The 23,465-nt window shown below is 38.3% G+C and overlaps 1 protein-coding gene across 2 annotated transcripts in view; it reads right to left on the bottom strand.

The window, feature by feature from the left end:
* Nucleotides 1-23,465, bottom strand: part of TMEM245 (transmembrane protein 245) — a 104,450-nt gene that overhangs the window by 13,104 nt on the left and 67,881 nt on the right. For both annotated transcript variants that reach the window (XM_060300652.2, XM_030859075.3), the window contains 5 exons: nucleotides 20,652-20,774; nucleotides 20,378-20,523; nucleotides 9,401-9,501; nucleotides 8,332-8,506; nucleotides 3,113-3,307 (listed from right to left, as the gene is read on the bottom strand). In XM_060300652.2, coding sequence (XP_060156635.1) covers nucleotides 3,113-3,307; nucleotides 8,332-8,506; nucleotides 9,401-9,501; nucleotides 20,378-20,523; nucleotides 20,652-20,774 — 740 coding nt within the window. The remainder of the gene's footprint in view (nucleotides 1-3,112; nucleotides 3,308-8,331; nucleotides 8,507-9,400; nucleotides 9,502-20,377; nucleotides 20,524-20,651; nucleotides 20,775-23,465) is intronic.

The raw sequence follows: 23,465 nt of genomic DNA, 5'->3' as shown, positions 1-23,465 counted from the left end.
CTTTAATATAAATGTATGTTGCTTTAAGCCACTAAGTTAGTGGAAATTTGTTATGTATCACAGAAAAGTAACACAGACCTATATGCCAAAAAAGATAAATTTTATTTATACAAATAATACCTCAATAAACCAGACCCCCCCAAAAATATGATAGCAGAAATGGAGACCTCTAAGAAGGTGTTAGAAGATAAAGTTGGAGAAATCACCCAGAAAATGGGAGCCAAAAAGACAGAACCAGAAGAACATCAGAGAAAAGGTTAAAAAATGATATAAACAGTGTATGCGGGTCAGCACCAAAATAAAAGGGAGAGAAGGAAATCATTAATAAAATAACTGAAGAAAAATTTCAGAAGCACAGAACATAAATTTCCAGTTTTAAAGGTCACAAAGGCACTTGATACAAGTGCCAGTTGGAACAACAACAAAGTAGATTAAAAACAACAAAAAAGATCCTATAGGTTTTCAAACAGTTAAATTCCAAAGAATCAGGAACCAGAAAGGCTTCAGAATTTTAACAACCGTGAAAGCTAGAAAACAATGAAGAAATAAAGTTCTAAAGGGAAAAAATTTTAAACATAGAATTCTCTACCCAGGCAAACTATTGAGTAAGTATGACTTTAGAAGCCTTTTCAGACATGTATCGTCCCCCAAGTTGACCTCCCATGCATTCTTTCCCAAAAATCTACAGGAGGATGTGCTCCAACAAAAAGCAGGAATAAATCAAGAAAGAAAACAATATTGGGAAATCATATGGGAAATAAGGATTCCAACAGAGGGGAGAGCTGAGGGAATCCCCAGGGTGACAGCTGTACAACTCTGCTGGAGCAGATCAGAACAATCCAGGAGCGAGTTCTTCAGGAAGATAACACTTATAGCAAACCAGACGCAACTCGGTATGCTGAGTGAGAGGAGAGGTAAACACCTGGTGCAAAGCCTGGCATTGGACTAATTATAAGTTCACAGAAAACAAAGCAAATAAAAAACGGTATCTTTATAACACAAAGGAAAGCAAAATGTTGTATAGGTAAGGAACTATAGACAATACACAAGAAGGCTTAAATATGAATGTAATTTACAGAGCCATAATAATGTAAACACTGAATACTGATCTAACCAGTATCACAGTTTAGTAATATCGGGCGGCTGGTTAGTAAAAGAGATAATTTCTCACTTTCCAAATGGGAAGTAAACAGTGCCAATACATGAAAAAAATCAAGAAATAAACACAATTTCAAGATATGGAGGTAAACATCAGATAGAGTCGAAAGTGGTTCCTCTTAGAGAGGAAAGGAAGGGGCAGGGAGAAGGCAAAGGACTGCTCTTTTTCACAAGCTTTATAGAAATTTTTGACTCTTTTAAATTATATACATCCATAATTTCGAAGGAAAAAGATTACAGCTATATCGGTCCTTACATTATTTTTTCAAACCCCCATACCACTTAATTAACAACATTCTGCCTTCAGAAGGGGACCAGGGGAAAGGGGTCACTCGCCTCTAGAAGGATTCACATTAGCTTCTTTTGTTTCACCTTAGAAACTAACTCTTGCTCTACCAACCTGGAATCATCAGAAGTCTTTTTCTAAAATAACAGCAAAATATTGATCAACCAATTTTCTTTTTACTTCTTGTTTCGTGAGCCCAAGGAATACGGTATCCACTCATCAAATGCTCTCTACTGCTTTCAAGTAACTGTCCACCGACTTCTCAGGAACCCAGTACCTGCCTTTAAGAGCAAAGGCAGGAAAGGATATCATAGTGTAACCACCCCCAAACTGGTGACGTCTTTGTTGAAACCTCTAAGTACCTCTTCTTTTCATTCTTCTTCAGGAAACTGATATTTCACTGCCATCAAATAAGTGCCTAGAATTAACTAAGATGGCCCTTTGACCGACTAGCTCTAACTCAGAAACGTTATTCTACTTGTTTTGGGTTAAAGGACTATGTCTTTCTTCACAAAATACAGCACTTAAAATGAAATAAGCAGAACATTTTAGAAGAATTTCAAATAAAAATATAGTTTCACTAAATACATTTTCAGAACCAACCTGTTAATGACTCCTTAATTACACTAGAATATGCAACAAAAAAATTCTTTTCCAACTGAAAATAAAAAGGGCAATGCAGTATGGTCTCTGGAAAGTTAAAATCCTGTATTCTGAGACTTAGTTTTTCATTAAAAGTCCTTCTTACTTTTCTGTTGTTAAAATGTAATTTCTGGTACAGCCACATAGAAAAACTGTTTTGCAAGTATCCACTAAAGTTAAACCGGATGTAGTCCCAGCCATTCTTCTGCTGGTATATACTCACCTGAAGTAAGTACTCATGTTCACCAAAAGCCATGTACCAGGAAGTTCATAGCAGCCTGATTCATAACAGTCCTAAACTGGACACTACCCAAATGTCCATCAATACTACAATGAATAAATAAATTGTGGTATATTCATACACTGGAATACTACAGTATATAAATAAATATATATAAATTAATAGCATGTAAATAAACCTACAGAAAAATTGAAATAGTACAATTAACAGCCATATGTCTGTTCTTCATCTAGATTCACCAGTTGTGAACATTTTGCTACAGTCATTTTCTCCCTCTCAGTTTGACATCTCATCCCTAAAGGATATTCTGCTACATAACCGAAGTATCACTGTCAGACCTAAGAAATTTAATATCAATATAATATTATTTCACATATGGTCCATAATCAATTTCTCTAACTGCTTCAGAAATGTTCTTTATAGATTCTCTCCATTCCCCAATCCAGGATCCTGTCATGGACCCATGCACTGCATTTGGTTGTCCTATTTCCTAAGTCTCTTTCAATCTAGTATACCACTGTCTCAAAATGGTCTTTTAAAATTTATTTATTTTTGGTTTTTCATGACATTAACAATTCTGACCCAATCGGTTTTTAAATGTTCCTGACATGTGAAACCCAAAAGTCTACACACAAATGATTTCTATTTACTTAGTGTCTTCAATCTTTAGTAGAGCAGAGGAACTAAAATACTCTGTATCCTAACAGACTGTATGCAGGTGAAAAATAATGAGACAGGTTAGTTCAATTTCATACACAGTTTATGATCATTCTGCTGTAACTCACCGCTGAGTCTGAACAGGCCACGGGGTCTGGTTTGGTGTGGGTACTGAATTCGTGGGACTCATTAACATAGCACTATAGATATTGGAAGCGACCACAAGTATGCAGAGAAGTATGGGCCCAATGATTGCTCCTTCCAGGCCCAGGTAGTACGCTCCACCAGCCACTGCCAAGCCTGTCAAGTAAGGATGGCCACCTCTGGAATAAAGAGCACACAGATTACTCACGACTTTTAACAAACATAAACCTTGGAGTAAGTCGGAAATACATTCTCTAACACAATGTTCATTCTGTAATACCTCTGCCTTTTGATTGCATTATCAGCTTTCTTCAGATTACCTCAATGCAGATAACAAGATGCAAAAAGTTTCTTGCCTACATGTGTGACGTTTGCCTTTTTATAGGTCCAGCAACTGAAGGAGTGAAGTCAGCAATGTTAACAGGTACCATTACAGGGCTGTCTGAGGTGGGTTAATGTCAGCTTAGGACTCGTTATATAATCTACCTGTTAGGTTTACCTCCATCTAGAAAAATTAAGTGGGCACAATTAAGTGTGTAGTTCAACTAATTATGCTTTTCTTATAAAGATGATAACAATACAATGACATCCCTGTTATTCATAAGTTAGACTTCTAGCAACCTCCTAAAAATACAGATTTTAACACAGGTAGTGATAAAAGGCCTCATGAGGAAAATATTTGATAAAAAGCCCAAGATTTTTATTTCATAGGAGAGTCATAACTGTCTTCCAGCTTATCACAGTGTCACTGACATAACTGGAATGAAATAAGACACAGGCAGACCTCAGAGATACTGCAGGTTTGGTTCCAGACCACCATAATAAAGCCAAATCTCACAATAAAGTGAGTCACATGAAATTTCTGGTTTCCCAGAGTATATAAAAATTATGTCCACACTGTACTGTAGTCTTTTAAGTATACAATAGCATTACGTGTAAAAAAAAGTACATACGTTAATTTAAAAATACCTGATTGGTAAAAATGCTAACTATCATGTAAGCCTTCAGCAAATTGTAATCTTTTTGCTAGTGGCGAGTCTTGTCTCGATAGTGACGGCTGCTGACTGATCAGCACGATTGGTTGCTGACGGCAGGGGCAGCTGTGGCAATTTCTCAAAACAAGACAACAATGAAGTTTTGCTGCATCCACTGACTCTTCCTTTCATAGATGATTTTTCTGTAGCATGCAATGCTGTTTGAGAGCATTTTACCCACCACAGAACTTCTTTCAATATGGGAGTTAATCCTTTCAAACCCTGCTTCTGCTTTATCAACCAAGTTTATGTAATACACTAGATCCTTTGTTGCCATTTCAACAATCTTCACAGCATCTTTACCAGAAGTAGATTTCATCACAAGAAGCCACTTTCTTGGCTTATCCATAAGCAAAGAAAATTAAAGTTTTATCATGAGACTGCAGTAATTCAGTTACATCTTCAGACTCCACTTCTAAATCTAGTTCTCTTGCTATTTCCACCACATCTGCAGTTACTTCTTCCACTGAAGTCTTGAACCCCTCAAAGTTATCCATGAGGGTTGGAATCAACTTCTTCCAAACTTCTGTTAATGTTGATATTTTGACCCCTTCCCATGAAATACGAGTGTTCTTAATGGTGTCTAGAATGCTGAATGCTTTCCAGAAGGTTTTCAATTGACTTTACCCAGATCCATCAGAGGATCTGGGTAAAGTCTTACATAATAAGACTTGAAAGTTGAAATTACTCCTTGAACCACAGGCTGCAGAATGGATGTTGTATTACAGGCATGAAAACAACATTAACCTCATTGCACATCTCTATCAGAGGTCTTGGGTGACTGGGTACATTGTCAAATAAGCCAAAGTATTTTTTTGTTTTGTTTTGTTTTTGTTTTTGTTTTTGTTTTTTTGCGGTACGCGGGCCTCTCACTGCCGTGGCCTCTCCCGTTGCAGAGCACAGGCTCCGGATGCGCAGGCCCAGCGGCCATGGCTCACGGGCCCAGCCACTCCGCAGCACGTGGGATCCTCCCGGACCGGGGCACAAACCCGCGTCCCCCGCATCGGCAGGCGGACCCCCAACCACTGCGCCACCAGGGAAGCCCAAGCCAAAGTATTTTGAAAGGAATCATTTTTTTCTGACCAGTAGGTCTCAAGAGTAGGCTTAAGATAGTCAGTAAACCATGTTGCAAATAGATGTGCTGTTATCGAGGTTTTGTTGTTTCATTTCTCGAGCACAGGCAGAGTAGATTTAGCACAATTCTTAAGGGCCCTGGGATTTTTGGAATGGTAAATGAGCACTGGCTTCAATTTAAAGTCACCAGCTGCATTAGCCCCTAGCAATAGAGCCAGCCTGTCCTTTCAAGCTTTGAAGCCAGGCGTTGAAAGTCCTAGGTGGCATCTTTTTCCAAGAGAAAGTTGTTTCGTCTACATTGAAAGTCTGTTTAATGTAGCCACTTTCATTATTTCTCTTTAGCTAGACCTTCTGGATAACTTGCTGCAGCTTCTACATCAGCACGTGCTGCTTCACCTTGCACTTTTATGTTCTGGAGACAGCTTCTTTCCTTAAACCTTACGAACCAACCTCTGCTAGCTTCAAACATTTCTTCTGCAGCTTCCTCACCCCTCACAGCCTTCACAGGGTTGAGAAGAGTTAGGGTCTTTCTCCAGATTAGGCTCTGGCTTAAGGGAATGTTGTGGCTGGTCTGATCTTCCATCCAGAATACCAAAGCTTTCTCCGTATCAGCAAAAAGGCTGCTTTGCTTTCTTACCATGTGTGTGTTCACTGGAATAGCACTTTTCACTTCCTTCAAGAACTTGTTCTTTACATTCACAACTTGGCTAACTGACTCAAGAGGCCTAGCTTTCAACATACCTTCTTCACTAAGTTTAATCATTTCTAGCCTTTGATTTAAGTGAGAGATGTCTGTCTCTTCCTTTCACTTGAACACCTAGAGGCCACTGTAAGGGTATTAATTGGCCTTATTTCAATATTGCTGTATCTCAGGGACTAGGGAGACCCAAGGAGAGGGAGAAGATAAGGGAACGGCTGGTTGGTGGAGCAGTCAAAACACATACGACATTTATCAATTAAGTCTGCCACCTTATATGGGTGTAGTTCATAGCACCCCAATACAATTACAATAGTAACATCAAAGATCACTGATCACAGATCATCATAAAAAACATGATAATAAAAAAGTCTGAACTATTGCAAGAATTACCAAAATGACACAGAGACACAAAGTGAGCAAATGCTGTTGGAAAAATGGTGTCAATAGACTTGCTCAACACAGCGTTGCCACAAACCTTCAATTTGTTTAAAAAAAAAAAAAGCAATATCTGTGAAGCGCAATAAAGTGAAGTACAATAAAATGAGGCATACCTGTAGATTACAGCAGCACAGCACACTGATAATAACACATGACCACTGACATAAGAGGGACTTAGAAATAAGGTATATTTTGTTTGTTTCTAGTTTCTAAACACAGATGATTAGAACAATTTAGTGAAGGGAAAATAACTAAATACCTTGGAAGGATATCCTGTACTGTATTACAATTCAGTAACATTTAAGGTGAGCTAGTCTTCAGGAAACCAATAAATTATATTTGTAATTTATTTGTCTTCTTCATTCCAAAAAGGATTTAGGGCAATATTCCATGTTACACTATATAAGCAAGCATTTTCCCTAAACAATACATTTAAGGAAAATTTTTATCAAAAATGCTTAAAGCTTAAAAAAAAAAAAAGTGTGGGAGCTTTTAAATAAAAGCTTAATTTATTACAAAATAAAATAAAGCAAGTTACGTAAAATTTTTCATTTCCTAATCATGTTGGTTAAATAAGGCGTTACTTTATTATTAAGATAGAACTATACCTAAGTCTTAAATTCTAGCTAAAAACCCTGATATAAAATTTACAGCAAAGTTTAAAGAAATGAAAACACTTAACTATAAATCATGTAACTACTCTTATGGTTTAAATTTCAACTATTAAATGTTAGTTAAGCTCACTATGAAGTTCTCCTGTTATCTTTAAATTTTAGGCAAAATAGTTCCCCTAAGGCTTGCTAATGGAGTTGCTTGTTTCTTGTTGCTCTGGAACTTTGGGGCTTCTTAGTTGTTCTATATCATTTATTTTCTATTTTAACTTACTAGAGAGAAAACAAGGTAGCATATGACTGGTCTCTTCATAATTTCAAATTAACTGAAGGGTCCTCTTCCTGTAAACTTAGACCCTGTCTACGCTTATTGTGATGAGTTTTACTTAAAGAAAATTTAAAATATTAACTATTATAATAGTTTCAGTGGGCCATATTCTGAATTTGAGTAGCTAAATAAAATTCAATATTTGTCACATCCTAGATTGTAATAAGCAATGTTAATCTGGATACGTGACTAAATGAGAATCAGCTTGATTTACTGAATGCAATTTCTAAGAGACATCAAAACCTACAAAAACAGATATTTATTATATTGCCAAAGTTTGGCTTCTGCCTTAAATTTAATCTGCATTCATCATAGAACCATACTATAATATCTAAAGAAAGCACTGCTTGTCAGATACGAACTTGATGAGGTTTCATTTTACATGGAAATCCTCAAACTTAGAACCTAATAATGTGTTTCTCTGAAAGCAAAGAAGTTCTGAAAATAACTACTAACTTGTTATCGTACTTAAAATATTTTTATTTTGAAGTATGTACAGTAATTCTTTTTTTCCTAGGTTAAATGTCACTAAACCAGAGGATTATTCACAATTTTTAGTCTCATGTATTGTAAATAAAACTTATAACAAAATAGCATACCTTGCAAATGATATTAATTAAATTAAACTTTGATTATATCAGTGGGATCACAAAAGATTACTTCACTGAAAATCCTACCACCAGTCCTTTCTCCCATGCCCAAAAGGAAAAAAAAAAATCTTCTTAAAAAAGGCCAAAGAGGGCTTCCCTGGTGGCACAGTGGTTGAGAGTCCACCTGCCGATGCAGGGGACATGGGTTTGTGCCCCAGTCCAGGAAGATCCCACATGCCGCGGAGAGGCTGGGCCCGTGAGCCATGGCCGCTGAACCTGTGCATCCGGAGCCTGTGCTCCGCAACGGGAGAGGCCACAACAGTGAGAGGCCCGCGTACCAAAAAAAAAAAAAAAAAAAAAAAAAAAAGGCCAAAGAAATTCCTGGATATCATTCATCACCAACTTCAGAAGTTCTGTGGAATACTTACCCTGATATATCAGAATAGATGGCAGTATCTACAAAGTATGTTGGCAAGAGATGAAAAACCAACAGTAAGATGGCTTTGCATCCTAAGCCTTGTGTAAGCCACAGGTCTAGAACTGCAGGTACTGCTGCCCAATATGTGCCTAGAAATGGCACTGCTCCAAGGATTGCTGCTAAAGCTAATAAAGATTAAAAGAAGAAAAAGCAACTTATCATCAGCAAAGCAATAACAAGACAGCAGAATCTAATCACTAGCTCCTACTACTTAAAAATTTCCACCAGAACAAGTTAAACAAATACAAACTCAAATTTTAGGGGAATGATATGCCCTGTTTAACTGAATTTGCTAGTTGAATGAGGTCCAAGATCTTCAAACTGGATCATGAAAATCTTTCTGAAGTGTGTGTTTACTTCATGAATCTGTTCTTAAGCAACAAAATTTTAGTGTCCCACAGTTGTTATTCTCAATCAATGGTTAGTTAATACGTATGCAGGTGGCCCTCCATATCCTCAGATGTGGAACCTGCAAATACAGAGGGCCAAAGGACCTGAGCATCCACAGAATTTGGTATCCTCAGGGGGTCCTGAAACCATACCCTCAGGGATACCAAAGGACAACTGTACAGTCCTATGATATAACTATAGAGCACTGGTCAAATATCTGTACTGATTCCAAAGCCAAATCAGAAATTAGTTTCTAAATCTCGGATAAGAACGTATATTCTTTACCTTGCTTCTTTCTAATAAAAATGAAGTGTAATTTCAATAAAAACACCAAAAATAACCCTGCTAACTGAAGGACCTTACTTTACACTCATCCCTTTCCAGAACAGTATGATCAATTAACAAATAAGTATTTGTTATTTATGCAGTGCTTCCTATGTGCTGGGTATTGTTTTAACTACTGGGGATACAGCAATAAATAAACATTCCAGATCATATTTCTGCTCCTAATCTGGACTAGATCAGATCTCAAAATTTAGCACTTTAAATTTAAGGAAGCTGACAGTATATGTAAAATGGCTTAATGTTCCTTAAATAGAGGACAGCAGAAGTTATGATACAGTTGTTACCTGATGGTATGAAGACAATATTGATGCCAAATATAGTATGAGTCAGCCAGGTGTATAGTCCGTAGAAGCCAGCCATTTTGAGGGAAGCATCAAACACCCCTCTAGAACGTCCAAAGATAAAAGGGAAAGAAAATAAACACAGTATCATACTGTGATTCAGAAAAATCAATATTCCTAGGCTTCTGGCTACTTTATCCAAATCTGATAATAGCTTCAATTTTTCCAATGGCCTGAGAATGCTTTTTTCATTTTATTTCAGAGAAACATAAAAATCTTGTATTGAAAACTTGAAATAGATTTACTAAACTGTTCTTTAAATTTCTCTAATGAAAAGATAACTGAAATAAAACACCTTAAAATACCCTATTCACTGAAATAACTCATCAACTCTTCACTTCTAAAGCAGATCGCTCACCACCAAAATAAAGAGAAAGAAAAATAAGTGTGAATATCTTATTTCTGAGGATGTAGTTAAATTTGGAGACATCCAGGCTGTGGCCAGCCCTCCCCTTTGGGAGGAGCAAGTGAGGAATACTATAGCCGGTACTTCATCAGTCCTTCTTCTCGTTAACAAAATGCTCCCACACATCTTAAACCATGCAACCCAACCTACAAAGTAACTTATAAAAATGCTATCAAAGAATGCAGGTCATTGGGTGAGAATTTACAAAAAAATCTTATTAATTCCGAAGTAAAATCAGAGAGGAAAATACAAGAGGTGTAAAAACAGACAGACATATTCCGTGATTAATAGGAATGAAAATACGCAATCTCAGGTACTTCATTTTTGCTTTTCAGTTGGAAGGTTAAGGTAGTACTGTATAAGGAGGAGAAATAAGGAACTGCTCAGGGAGAGCACAAAGGCAGCAAATCTGAAGTTATCCCAAGGTATCACAAAGTTACAAAAAACAGGAATCTGTGGGGTGCACGGGACGCACGCTTATATACTCATGAGAGAAGGAAAAGCTGTTTGTGATTTAAAAAAGCAGAGACGGTGGCAGCAATGTAACACTGTACACACAAAAGGACACACCAAGATTTTCCAAAGCATCCCAAGAGGTGTACTGGGAGAGTAAGTCAAACTCTGGAATCCAGTGACTCAGTCATTTCACAGGGTTCTGAGACATGCATTTGGGGACAGAGTGGCTCTCAAAATTGTGAAACCTTGTCATACTGACCAGCAGCTTTCACTGAAAAAAGTGCCGTAGGCTCTCTAACAATAAGGACACAGGCTAAAGAGATACCAAAAGACTTAAAGTAAGGGAGATAGCCCACAGGAAATATAAAAGATCTGAACAGTAACTGATTAGAAGACATGGAGGAAAAAAAGAACACGAGAGATTCAGTTTTAAACCTGAGGGAGAAAGAATGGCAGTGTCTCAAAGTCATGGAGAACCCCAGAATGGGCGAGGACATGGAAGAAAAGGGAACATGTTTAGTTTGGGCAGTGTTAAGTCGAAAAAGGATGATGAAAATAAATACCCTGGAGGTAGCTGGAAATAAGAGACAAGGTTTAATAGCGACCTTGGGACAAGAAATTTGAGATACACCAAATAATCATAGGATAGGGTAAGATATCCCAAGGGGCAAGCCTAGAAAGAATGGGGCAATGAGCTCTGTTCTCATAAGGGACCTAAGGACAAAGATACACCAGCCAAAGAGATAATGAAATCATTTCTCTAGTAGAAAGAAAATCACTAGAGTACACTATTCCCAGAGAGCAAGGGAGAAGGAAGCTTTTGAGAATGAGGGAATAATAATATCAAATATCATGGAAAGATTAATGAGCACAAAGTCTAAGAAAAAAAGTACAGAATCTGACTAGAATGGGGAAGGGGGGCTGGTGAGAAAAGATATAGATGTGATATTTCGATCAAACTTACGGTGTTTTAAAATTTTTAAGCCAAAAATAAGTTGACATCAAAGTGCAATGGAAATGTAAGGCCAGACACTATCACATTCTTAGAGGAAAACATAGGCAGAACGCTCTATGACATAAATCACAGCAAGATCCTTTTTGACCCACCTCCTAGAGAAATGGAAATAAAAACAAAAATAAACAAATGGGGCCTAATGAAACTTAAAAGCTTTTGCACAGCAAAGGAAACCATAAACAAGACCAAAAGACAACCCTCAGAATGGGAGAAAATATTTGCAAATGAAGCAACTGACAAAGGATTAACCTCCAAAATTTACAAGCAGCTCATGCAGCTCAATAACAAAAAAACAAACAACCCAATCCAAAAATGGGCAGAAGACCTTAACAGACATTTCTCCAAAGAAGATATACAGATTGCCAACAAACACATGAAAAGATGCTCAACATCAATAATCATTAGAGAAATGCAAAACAAAACTACAATGAGATATCACCTCACACCGGTCAGAATGACCATCATCAAAAAATCTAGAAACAATAAATGCTGGAGAGGGTGTGGAGAAAAGGGAACACTCTTGCACTGTTGGTGGGAATGTAAATTGATACAGCCACTATGGAGAACAGTATGGAGGTTCCTTAAAAAACTACAAATAGAACTACCATACGACCCAGCAATCCCACTACTGTGCATATATCCTGAGAAAACCATAATTCAAAAAGAGTCATGTACCACAATGTTCATTGCAGCTCTATTTACAATAGCCAGGACATGGAAGCAACCTAAGTGTCCATCAACAGATGAATGGATAAAGATGATGTGGCACATATATACAATGGAATATTACTCAGCCATAAAAAGAAATGAAATTGAGTTACTTGTAGTGAGGTGGATAGACCTAGAGTCTGTCATACAGAGTGAAGTAAGTCAGAAAGAGAAAGACAAATACTGTATGCTAATACATATATATGGAATCTAAGGGAAAAAAAATGTCATGAAGAACCTAGGGTTAAAATGGGAATAAAGACACAGACCTACTAGAGCATAGACTTGAGGATATGGGGAGGGGGAAGGGTAAGCTGTGACAAAGTGAGAGAGTGGCATGGACATATATACACTACCAAATGTAAAATAGATACCTAGTGGGAAGCAGCCGCATAGCACAGGGAGATCAGCTAGGTGGTTTGTGACCACCTAGAGGGGTGGGATAGGGAGGGTGGGAGGGAGGGAGACGCCAAGAGGGAAGAGATATGGGAACATATGTATATGTATAACTGATTCACTTTGTTATAAAGCAGAAACTAACACACCATTGTAAAGCAATTATACTCCAATAAAGATGTTAAAAAAAAAGTAAAGTATTTATCATAAACCTTGGACATAGTAAGAATTCAATGAATCTTAACTGATTCTAAAAAAAAAAAAAAAAGTGCAATGGAATACCACAACTGAATCACCCCTCTAGGTGGCAAGTAAGCAAAGCTCAATCCAGAAAGGACCACTCGTAGGAGAACAGTCTCCTTCTAGCTCTGGGAATATTGACTGTTGGTAATATTCTCGCTAAGGCAACTTTTAAGTAATTTTGTAGACCCTAAATGCACTACCTATTGTTCGCAGTAACTAAACATTTTCATGTATCCCAATGAGGGAAGTAAAGACAATATATTTCCCCTACCTTATGATCTGGCACACAGTTTTTTAGAAAGCAGAGAAAAATCTTCTAATAATTTACTAAGAGAATTTTTTAACTCCTTCAAATTCCTAGCCATTTTTTCTCCTCTCTTTCTTCTACATAAGTTTTATTGAACTATAATTTACCAACAATAAAACTCACCAACTTTAAGCATATGATTCCGTGGATTTTGACAAATGTATACAGTTGCCTAACTACCACCAGAATCAAAATATAGAACGTTAGCATCATTCCCAAAAAGTTTCCTCATGCCCTGTTATAGTGAATCCCTCCCTGAGCCCTGGTCTCTGACAGCCACTAGATATGCTTTGTCACTACAGTTTTGCCTTTTCTAGAATTTTGTACTAACAGAATCATACATTACGTACCTTTTAAAAAGAAATGTGGTAAAATATACATAACATGAAACTTACTATTTAACCGTTTTTAAGTGTACAGTTCAGTAGTGTCAAGTACGTTCCCACTGTCATTACACAGCTTTTGGTGTTTGGTTTCCTTAACCTAGTACAATGCTTTTGAGGTTCATCCACACAGTAGTTTGTTCCTTTTAAATTGCTGAGTAGTATTCCATTATCTGGATATACCACAATTTGTTTATCCATTCACCAGCTGATGGGCATTTGGGCTATTTCCAGTTTGGGGCTATTGTGAATAATGCTGCTATGAACATTTAAGCACAAGTTTTGGTCATATGCTTTCACTGCTTTTCAGTAAATGCCTTAGAGTGAAGATGCTGGGTAATATGATATCTGTTTAACATTTTAAAGAAACGTTAGCTACTGTTTTTCTCTCTCCATTCAGAGAAAACCTATAGTCTATGGACACCCAGCCAGAAGTTACTGCCTGCTACCTCACACCACATCTCCTCCAGGTGTAAGGCTTAAACTTCATACTTATAGTATTACGTGGGTGGATGCTGGCAGAAAGAACAATTCAGCTCATGAAAAGCTAAATGACAACGCATCTGGAGTCCCCAGTAACTAACCTGACACACACTTGGTGCTCAATAACAGTGGCTATTATTGGAGCTACTGTTATCAGGTATCAAGTTCACCAGTCTCATATGCATGTAGCATACAGTCTTCCTCCACTATCCACCTCAATCTTTTTTTTTTAATATTTATTTATTTAATTTATTTATTTGGCTGCGTCGGGTCTTAGTTGTGGAACACGGGGTCTTGGCTGAGGCATGCGGGATCTTTCGTTGTGGCGCACGGGCATCTCTCTAGTTGTGGTGTGTGGGGTTTTCTCTCTCTAGTTGTGGCACACGGGCTCCAGGGCATGTGAGCTCTGTAGCTTGTGGCACACAGGCTCTCTCGTTGAGGCGTGTGAGCTCACTAGTTGTGGCGCACGAGCGTAGCTGCCCCGCAGCATGTGGGATCTTAGTTCCCTGACCAGGGATCGAACCCGAGTCCCCTGCACTGGAAGGCGGATTCTTTACCACTGGACCACCAGGGAAGTCCCAATCTTTTCTTTTGAGTGGAAGAATATCTGCGTGTGCTCCACCTTCTAAGACACCTCTTTTCAGTGACGCTTTAAAGACTGAGAGTTGTTCTCTAACTACATCTCCAGGCTTTCCCAGCACTCAGCAGTTGGAGAATCAAATTCAGAAGAATCAGGAGGCTCTTTTCCTCCCCTCTTTCGGTAGCTCAGTTAATCTGGCTCAGCAGGCCTGATTTAGCTCAACAGATGAGACTGACACCAACCCCTGAGCTGGAGGCTCCCCCTTTCTAACAAGGCCACATCCTCACTCAGAGACCTTCCACTGTCAGACAGTCCTATAGATGTTCCCCTGCCCCGTGCCATATGGAGACTGTTACAAGGCAGGGGTCCCCTCTACTGAAGGCAGGCCATAGCGCATGCCATCCAGTTAGGCCTCATCTAAGCATACCTCTCTGTGAATAAAAGTTCCAAGTTGATACACAATCAGCTTTTTGTCTAAGTGTAATTATACTTGTATAATTATGACACATAAAGGTTTGTGTGTCCCGGCCTCGTTTACACAACTACATATCTAACTCTTCTGTACCAGAGACCTAAATTGACTTCAAATGATTGGTTAGAATTTTAATTCTTAACCAGCGCTCTGTGTTTACCCTTTATAAACTCTGAGATGAAACTGTTGTTTTCACAAATTTTTTACTTCTGCTCTCAGCGCCCTCTCATTTCTGACCGAAAGAGTATTTGTGTTACTTTTCCAAACTGAGTGAGAGAGAACTAGCCAGCCAACTCAGGATTTCATCAGATGACTTGCTTTTAATGGAGTGAGACTTGAAGCAAGGACATGGGTGGGGAGAATGAAAAACCATAGTCAAGAAGCTCTGTGCCCTCAGGGTACACAGGGCCCTAGACCACAAACAAGTAGGAAGCACAGTCTAAGGGAAAAGAAAGAAAAGGAGAGTAAAGAGTCCACAATCAAATTCTGCCTACTCCTGACATTTCCTTACACTGGTTCTGCCCTCTTTTCTTTCTAAAGGTCAGACAGGAAGACTATTAGACTATCATTCCCCAGGGAACAACAGTAGTCTACCCTCACTGCCACACAGTGCACCTCAAGTAGAAGGTGAGCTAGTGGAGAGGGCAGGCATGTTCAGAGACCCCGCGTATAAAATGACCAATCAGGGATCCCTTCATTACAACCCCCTCCCTTTCCTGATTCACTAGCCACCCCAGAGACCCAGCTCCACAGTAAAAGGTACAGAAACTTGGTTGACACTGGATTTCCATTCCAGAGGGGAATGGTCACGCTGTGCACGCAGACCTAGCGTGCTGGTGAGGGGCTCAGGGAGAGCTGCTCCCACAGACGCCTTCCATCCCCACTGGAAGTAACTGTGAATCACACACACAAGCGTACGACCATGGCATCACATTAAATCGTGTGGAGTCCTTGGCAGCAGTAAATACTAATTCAATATTTTTATTTAATTAACACGTTGTTTTGTGTCTTTGACAGTGCCTACCGATCGTGGATACTTACTCTAGTGCTAATTTAAAAAATCAACAAGAGGTTGTTTCAATTACATACGCAAATAGCAAACATTTGTATCTCAACACTAGTTCTATTATGAGCCTAAGTTCATTAAAATGAACTTAGCAATTTTTAAAGCACCACAAAGAGAAACTAAATACAAGACAAAGTTTTTAAAAGTCATTTCTCTTGGAAACTTGAAGCAAAGGTTTAAGCTTATTAAACTGATCTTTAATCAAGTAGGTTAAAAAGGCATTATATTTACTGACTTGGTTATTATTTAAGAACTCTACTAATTTTAATTTTCCCAAACATGCATAAGAGATTCTGCCTCTCTATTTCAGCGTTAGGAGATCTCTTCAAATAAATGAAAATATATTTTCTTACAGCTTTAAACTCTTCCTTATACATTTTAATTTAAACAAATAATGTTTATAACCTTCAATCCACAAGAATTTCTTTCTAATGAATATTTAATATTTCCAGTAAAATGTGGAAATACTGATTTACTCAATGATCGACGCTGATTTATTTTTTTTAACCCAAATACTTTTAATTCTGCAAAACTGGAGGGAAGCATGTTCACCGAAAATCTCACAGTACACACATTCTCCCATCAAATTCATCACTAGGACTCCCACCCACCGGCCCTGAAAAGCTGTAATCCCACAAGCAAGAGCCCTACCCGTGTGCATGCACTCATGTGAAAATATCACACACACTAAATTGCACTGAGGCCGTGACAACATGCAACTTAGTAATGTGCAATATCTCCACCAGAGCAAGCAGAATGGAGCATCGGGGAAGAAGGGTGTGATGCAAACATTCAGGACACAACATGCTCTAAGGGGAGGAAAATGGTTTAGGGGTAACGGATGCATGCCACTAACTCAAAAATTCATGAAATGAAAACCCAATCACAAATGTATTCGGTTTAGAAGAATACTCATTCAGAATGGAGAAAAATAACTAAGGTTTAGAAATTCAATGAGACAGTGATTATCTAGTAGCCACATATTTCAGAAGGCAAAGCTTGAAGAACAAAGACACTTTCACTGTCTGGACATGCAGTTAACTCCCAATTTCAATTCCACTTTTAACTTATTAATGGATCATATAAAATGAGTTTAATAATTCACTTAACTGCAACATTGATGACAACTAATGACTGATGCTTATAAAACCTGACATCACTGATAATTCACACACTAAACTTCAGTCTCAGGGCATGATGATAATATTTTCATGATCATTTGTATAATATTTTCCCTCTTAAAATCTTTCTCCATGAAGAAACATATTCCATCTTGAACATAATCCTTAAGAATGAAAAAACTGACAGGAGCTTGTAGAACTAGAACTCATTGTTATCTTACATATATGAGAAAGTTCTTCAGAGGTATCTATGTATGACTGTATATTTTAAGCCTTGAATTTGACCCAGTAAAGAAATAAAAAGCACTCAGGCTGCTAAAAATCAACCTGAATTACAATCTATAATTTATATAACTTGATATAGCTGTGGTTAGAAAAATGGCCCAGCCTATATAACAAGTTATCTCGTCTGTACCATATTTTTCAGACTCACAGAAATCTATCAATTTTGAGAACAATTAGGATTGTAGTGTTGGTTGTTAATTTTTTTTCTGTATTAAAAATAAGTCCTCTATGTGACTTTTACCACAATAAAAAAACATTAACCTTTGCTCTGCACCTGAAACTATCACAGCATTGTTAATCGGCTATACTCCAATACAAAATAAAAAGTTAAAAACAAATTTAAAAAAATAAGATAAAATGAATGGTTTTTGTACGAGTATACATTAGAACCAAGACATGGGCTATTCTTATAGTACATAATTAGTGTGTACAATCCCAAGAAGATAAAGCAAATCTAACCTGTGAAAAGACATATATTTCCTCATATCTATGTAGATGACTGTACGCTCTCTAACCTCAAACTCCTTCCTGAACCAAAGACCTAATTTTTTTAAATTTTTATTGAAATATAGTTGACTTACAATGTTCTGTTAGTTTCAGGTGTAAAGTGTACAGTTATACATATATAACAAAGTTATACAAAGATTCAGTTATACATATATATGAATATATATATTCTTTTTTACATTCTTTTCCATTATAGGTTATTACAAGATATTGAGTATAGTTCCCTGTGCTATACAGTAAGCCCTTGTTATCTATTTTACATACAGTAGTGTGTGTATTTTATTAACCCCAAGCTCCTAATTTAACCCTTCCTCCAGCCTTGGTAACCATAAATTTGTTTTCTATTTGTTTTGTAAATAAGTTCATTTGTATCCTTTTTTTAGATTCTACGTATAAGCGATATCATGTGATATTTGTCTTTCTCTGCAAAGAACTAAATTTTTAGCTGCCAGCCTCATGTGTCCATGTGAGTAACAGTACCACGAATTTAATTCATCATCTTTTGTTCCAACCATCTCCTGGAAGAAGGCATCATGGTATACCAGAAGAATGTGTGATCTCAATCAGCTGAACTTAGGTATAAATCACAGCTCTGCTTACCAGTTCCAAGGAACCATGACATTAAAGAATAATCTTTAAAACAAAGGAGGTGGCATATTTGGTATAAAAAAAAAATGACTCAATGACAGACATTTAGAGGATGGCCAGCTGTGCTAGTAAAGGTTACTTCAGGAAAAAGAAGTATCTTTCTTGAAGTTCTTTATGGACAAGCTAGATACTTTTCTGTAAGACTTGGCTTAAGTCACACTGACTAGAGGATTATGGCAGCCTTTGATATGGCTGATTCCATAGCTTTATCCTATTGGGAAGATAGTTATTTTTCCTTTTTGGTAAAGTATTTGCATAAACTTTTTTGAGACAGATGTCACTTAGATACACTAAAGTTAATCTATTGATAGATTAATAAAGATGAAAACCAATGGTCAAATAGGCTTAGAAGGGATGCTAAAGCCAGCAAGTATCTTTCCTGAAGACAACTTCACCCTGAAAGCTGTTACAGTAGACAATATACTCCCAAACCCAGAATATTTACATGGATGGCTCCATGTGGATACCTGGGAGCACCAAAGGGGATAAGAGCTTTTTTGGTTTTAATCCCACCTACTGTCAAATAAAGTAGGAGGAAAAACAGAAAACCTAGCAAAGTTTCCAGAGAAAATATATTTTAGGTGCATGCATGCTATTTGAATGTAACCAAGGGTTTTCCAAAGATCAAAGTGGTATCCTCACCAGCTGTTACATGAACACAGTGAAAAAATAAGCCAAAATCAGTCAGACAGAATTATCAGGTCAAATCAACATTTCTGTGGCAGACTAGTTTCAAGAAATTCCCATTTTCTTAAAAGTATGTGGAAACAGAAATGCCAGCCAAAGATTCACTATTCAAGAGAAGCTTTAGACCACCTAACAGCTTATTAGAAAAAGGAGCTCTAATGGATAACATGAGGATTTCATTTGAGTAGCTATTCGTAAGAAGTCAAAATGAAGTAGAGTCTTATTAATGAGTTAGAGCAATGAGGGACAAAGTTTTGGGAAGGAGCTGAGACAAGGCTGCAAAAGGCCTCTCCCTACCTGACATGATGAAGAGGAAAAAGAAAAAGGCATCAGTGACTTGGAAAGAGGATATGAAGAATAAAAGCTGAAGAATCATCTCATTCAGAAATCAAGCCTGCAATACATAGACCCCAGAAGACATGATGGAAATTTCTGGCTGGAACCTGCGATACACACAGAGCGCGTGACTTGGAAATAACCCCAAATTTTGCATTTCCGGTATCCAAACTACCCTCTGCAGAGGACACAGCCTGGCTGCAGAGCGACAGAGGAAGAAACAGGAAGGCCACCTACTCTCCTCCCCAAGCAAAGCTAGAATTCCTGAGAATACAAGGAGGGTTCTGAGAGAAGCTGAGGTGTATGTGTGGTGCAGGGTGCAGGAGGGGCTTCTCCCGAGCAAATTATGTGACGATTAGAAGCTGCAGCAAGGGCCTGGGGACAGGCCATTAGACCTTTGTACATCACAGGCTTGACAGTAAGATATTAAAACTGTTTTACATTAATCTCTCAAAGGAGATGTTAAAAATCTGAAAATACCAGGGGTTTCCCTGGTGGCGCAGTGGTTGAGAGTCCGCCTGCCGATGCAGGGGACACAGGTTCGTGTCCCGGTCCGGGAAGATCCCACATGCTGCGGAGCGGCTGGGCCTGTGAGCCATGGCTGCTGAGCCTGCGCGTCCGGAGCCTGTGCTCCGCAACGGGAGAGGCCACAACAGTGAGAGGCCCACGTACCGCAAAAAAAAAAAAAAAAATTTGAAAATACCAGCGTCCCTCAATAGCTTAGCACTGAATGTTACCAGGAAGGCTCAAGACAGAAAAATGGGCCTCTCATGGAGAGCAGTTTCTGAAGGAAGTAAGAACAGCATAAATTTTTTCCCTACCTGATAGCTTCTTCCACAGACTGGCCAATAATATTAGAAGAAGGACCTGGCTGAGATAGTGGTGTCAGGCTTATCACCCACTTCACTGGCTTGTAGTACTCATCACTGGAACTTAACAGATAAAATAGTGTGGTCAGGAAAATTATCTGCAAAACAAAGGACAGTACCTCCTAAAATATCACATTTGGAAACTACAGGAAGGAAACATAAATGGAACCAAGAATATGCTTTACTGCAGAAGGAGTGTGACACGTACTCATCTGTGTGTACATACCAGAGACAGAACAAAGTTGAGGAGGGCAGTCCCGCTGTAGAAGAGGATGGCCAGGAGCGTGGTGACAGTGGTGAAGAGCAGGCTCACATTCCGGCTCATCACGATCCACAGGGACTCTAAGATCTGGCGAGGAGGGAAGGCTAAATATGAGAACTCATCCTCAGGAAAGAAGTTTCTACAGCTGTCTAGTGTGCTCTCATGGAGTGTTTTACTACCATAAACTGAAACAACAAGAACTGAGTATTATTTTATCTGAAAACATTTGAATGTTGATTAGTAAGGAAAATGGTTAAGTAAATTATGGTGAATGTACTACAAATAATAACAGGCAGCCATTAAAACATCTCTATTGGGGCTTCCCTGGTGGCGCGGTGGTTGAGAGTCCGCCTGCCAATGCAGGGGACACGGGTTCGTGCCCCGATCCGGGAAGATCCCACATGCCGCGGAGCGGCTGGGCCCGTGAGCCATGGCTGCTGAGCCTGTGCTCCGCAACGGGAGAGGCCACAGCAGTGAGAGGCCCGCGTACCGCAAAAAAAAAAAAAAAACAAAACACATCTCTATTGGGCTTCCCTAGTGGCGCAGTGGTTGAGAGTCTGCCTGCCGATGCAGGGGACACGGGTTCGTGCCCCCATCCGGGAAGATCCCACATGCCATGGAGCGGCTGGGCCCATGAGCCATGGCCGCTGAGCCTGCGCGTCCAGAGCCTGTACTCCGCAACGGGAGAGGCCACAACGGTGAGAGGCCTGCGTACCGCAAAAAAAAAAAATCTCTATTATAACACAGAAAAATATTTTGTGATACAATGCTAAGTTTAAAGAACAGGACAAAAAAGCTTATTTATAGCATGATTATAACTATGAAAATGGCACGCATAGAAAAAATACCTACAGGAGAATATGCCAGAATGCAACCTGTAGTTGTATGTAGCTTGTAGGACCACAAGCACAGGCCAAGAAATTCTAACATTAGTCTGATTAGCTATACCTCCCCCACCGACTGGCCATCTTCAACTTAGAACCAACAACAAACACAAAAGCGTCACTTCAATGACTTCACTAAAGTCACAATAAAAGAAATGAACAGATGGGGTCAGAGCTCTGCAGCTGAAAACCTTTCCTCAGACAGATAATGACCCTATATCAAGACCTATTGAGTTCACCTGATCCATCACCTGCAAATTCACTAAAACCAGATGTTAATACATGTTAAATATTACTAAAAGAAGATGTATAATATCTATAACACACCTACGTGTTTTCACGTAGGTGTGTTATAGATATTTCCTATCTCTTCATGAACTTAAAGTCCCATATGATAATGTCTGTTCTATTATTCTCCCCAAGAGGACTATCCTTCCTCTTAATGAAAAACAAGGAAGCAAGATGATCAGAAAAACACCTTCCATTATAGTTTTCAAAATGCTCGCATAAACCTCACAGCAATGCAGCGAGGGAAGCAATGTAGATGATATCATCTTTATTTTACAGATATACAAACCGAAGCTCAGAGATTTTTAAAAACTTGCCCAAGGGCATGAAGCTAATAAGCGGAATTAGACCTAGGACCAGAACTCCTAATGGCTGGTTTTATTTTGCTGCCCTTTCCAGAAGAGAAGTTCTGTTTTTTGTCATATGCTCAAGTTATACCATCTCCTCCATGAAAGGCCTATCCATTCCTTTCCTACCTCAAATGTACCACTTATAAAGGCATATTTTGTTGTCCTCAGCATTTCTTGCAAACCTCAGCTCAGCCTTCATAAGAGGGCTTTGGCAGGCTAGTTTCATTTACAATAACTCCTTACATAAAATCTTGAAAATGCTTCATGATGCCTACAAAAATATGCATGATTGACTGTTTGACCTTATGGGATAAAGAATGAATGAATACTGCCACTGATTCTAAGAAACAAACCAACAATGCCCTTACTTGTGATTTTTACAAACATTCTTTTGGGGAATTCAGTCACTTTGGAATTTTTATCAAAAAAATTTTTTAAATAGTTTCTGGGTCATACTGATAGGAAATACTCTGTGGTAATTCTTAAGAAATTAACTGAATACATTAATTGTAGACTGGTAGTCACTAACAATCTAGTAACTTTTCTATGTACTCAAAGGGATTAGGAAGAAAGGTTCAGAAAAGAAGAAAGAGATGCTGGGTATTATAAAACCAAAAAGTTCAATCAAGGTCTGACCTTGACAGTTTCTTAAAATTTGTTCTGATGAGATAGGTGGTGATATTAAAGAATGTAACTTTTTTTTAATACTGTATAACAAAACGTGTCAATATTTAGAATTAGATATTAGTGAACCAATATTCCAAATGACCAGTGCACATTACAAAATCATGTAAGGGTAGAAGATCCATTCCTAGCCAAGATAGATCAAGGGACCTTAATATAGGGGAGTAGAAAAAGTTCACTGATACGGTTTCAAATTCTACACTGCAACTAACCTTTAAGAAATACCATTTGTTGAGTTTTGGTGCAGTGCCAAAGAATAGTCACGATGATCTGAAAAGGTTATTAAAAGACTACCCTCTTTTCCAGCTACATATCTGTGTGAGGCTAGATTTCCTCATATACTTCAACCAAAACAACATATTCCAACAGACTGAATGCAGAAACAAATATGAGGTTTGCAAAATTAAACAGGTTTGCAAAAATGTAAAGAAAGCCACTCTTCACACTAAATCATTTTTTTTGTTTTGGAAAACGGTTATTTTTCAGACATAACAAGCATGCCCTTCATGTCAACAAGTAACGTTATTTTTTAGTGAATTGATAAATATTTTTAAAGTTCTCAGTTTTTTTTG

Source organism: Globicephala melas, chromosome 6 (assembly GCF_963455315.2).
Source record: "Globicephala melas chromosome 6, mGloMel1.2, whole genome shotgun sequence".
In the NCBI taxonomy this organism is placed as follows: Eukaryota; Metazoa; Chordata; class Mammalia; order Artiodactyla; family Delphinidae; genus Globicephala; species Globicephala melas.
The sequence above is the reverse complement of the archived record's forward strand: the minus strand, read 5'-3'. Positions and strand labels throughout refer to the sequence as shown.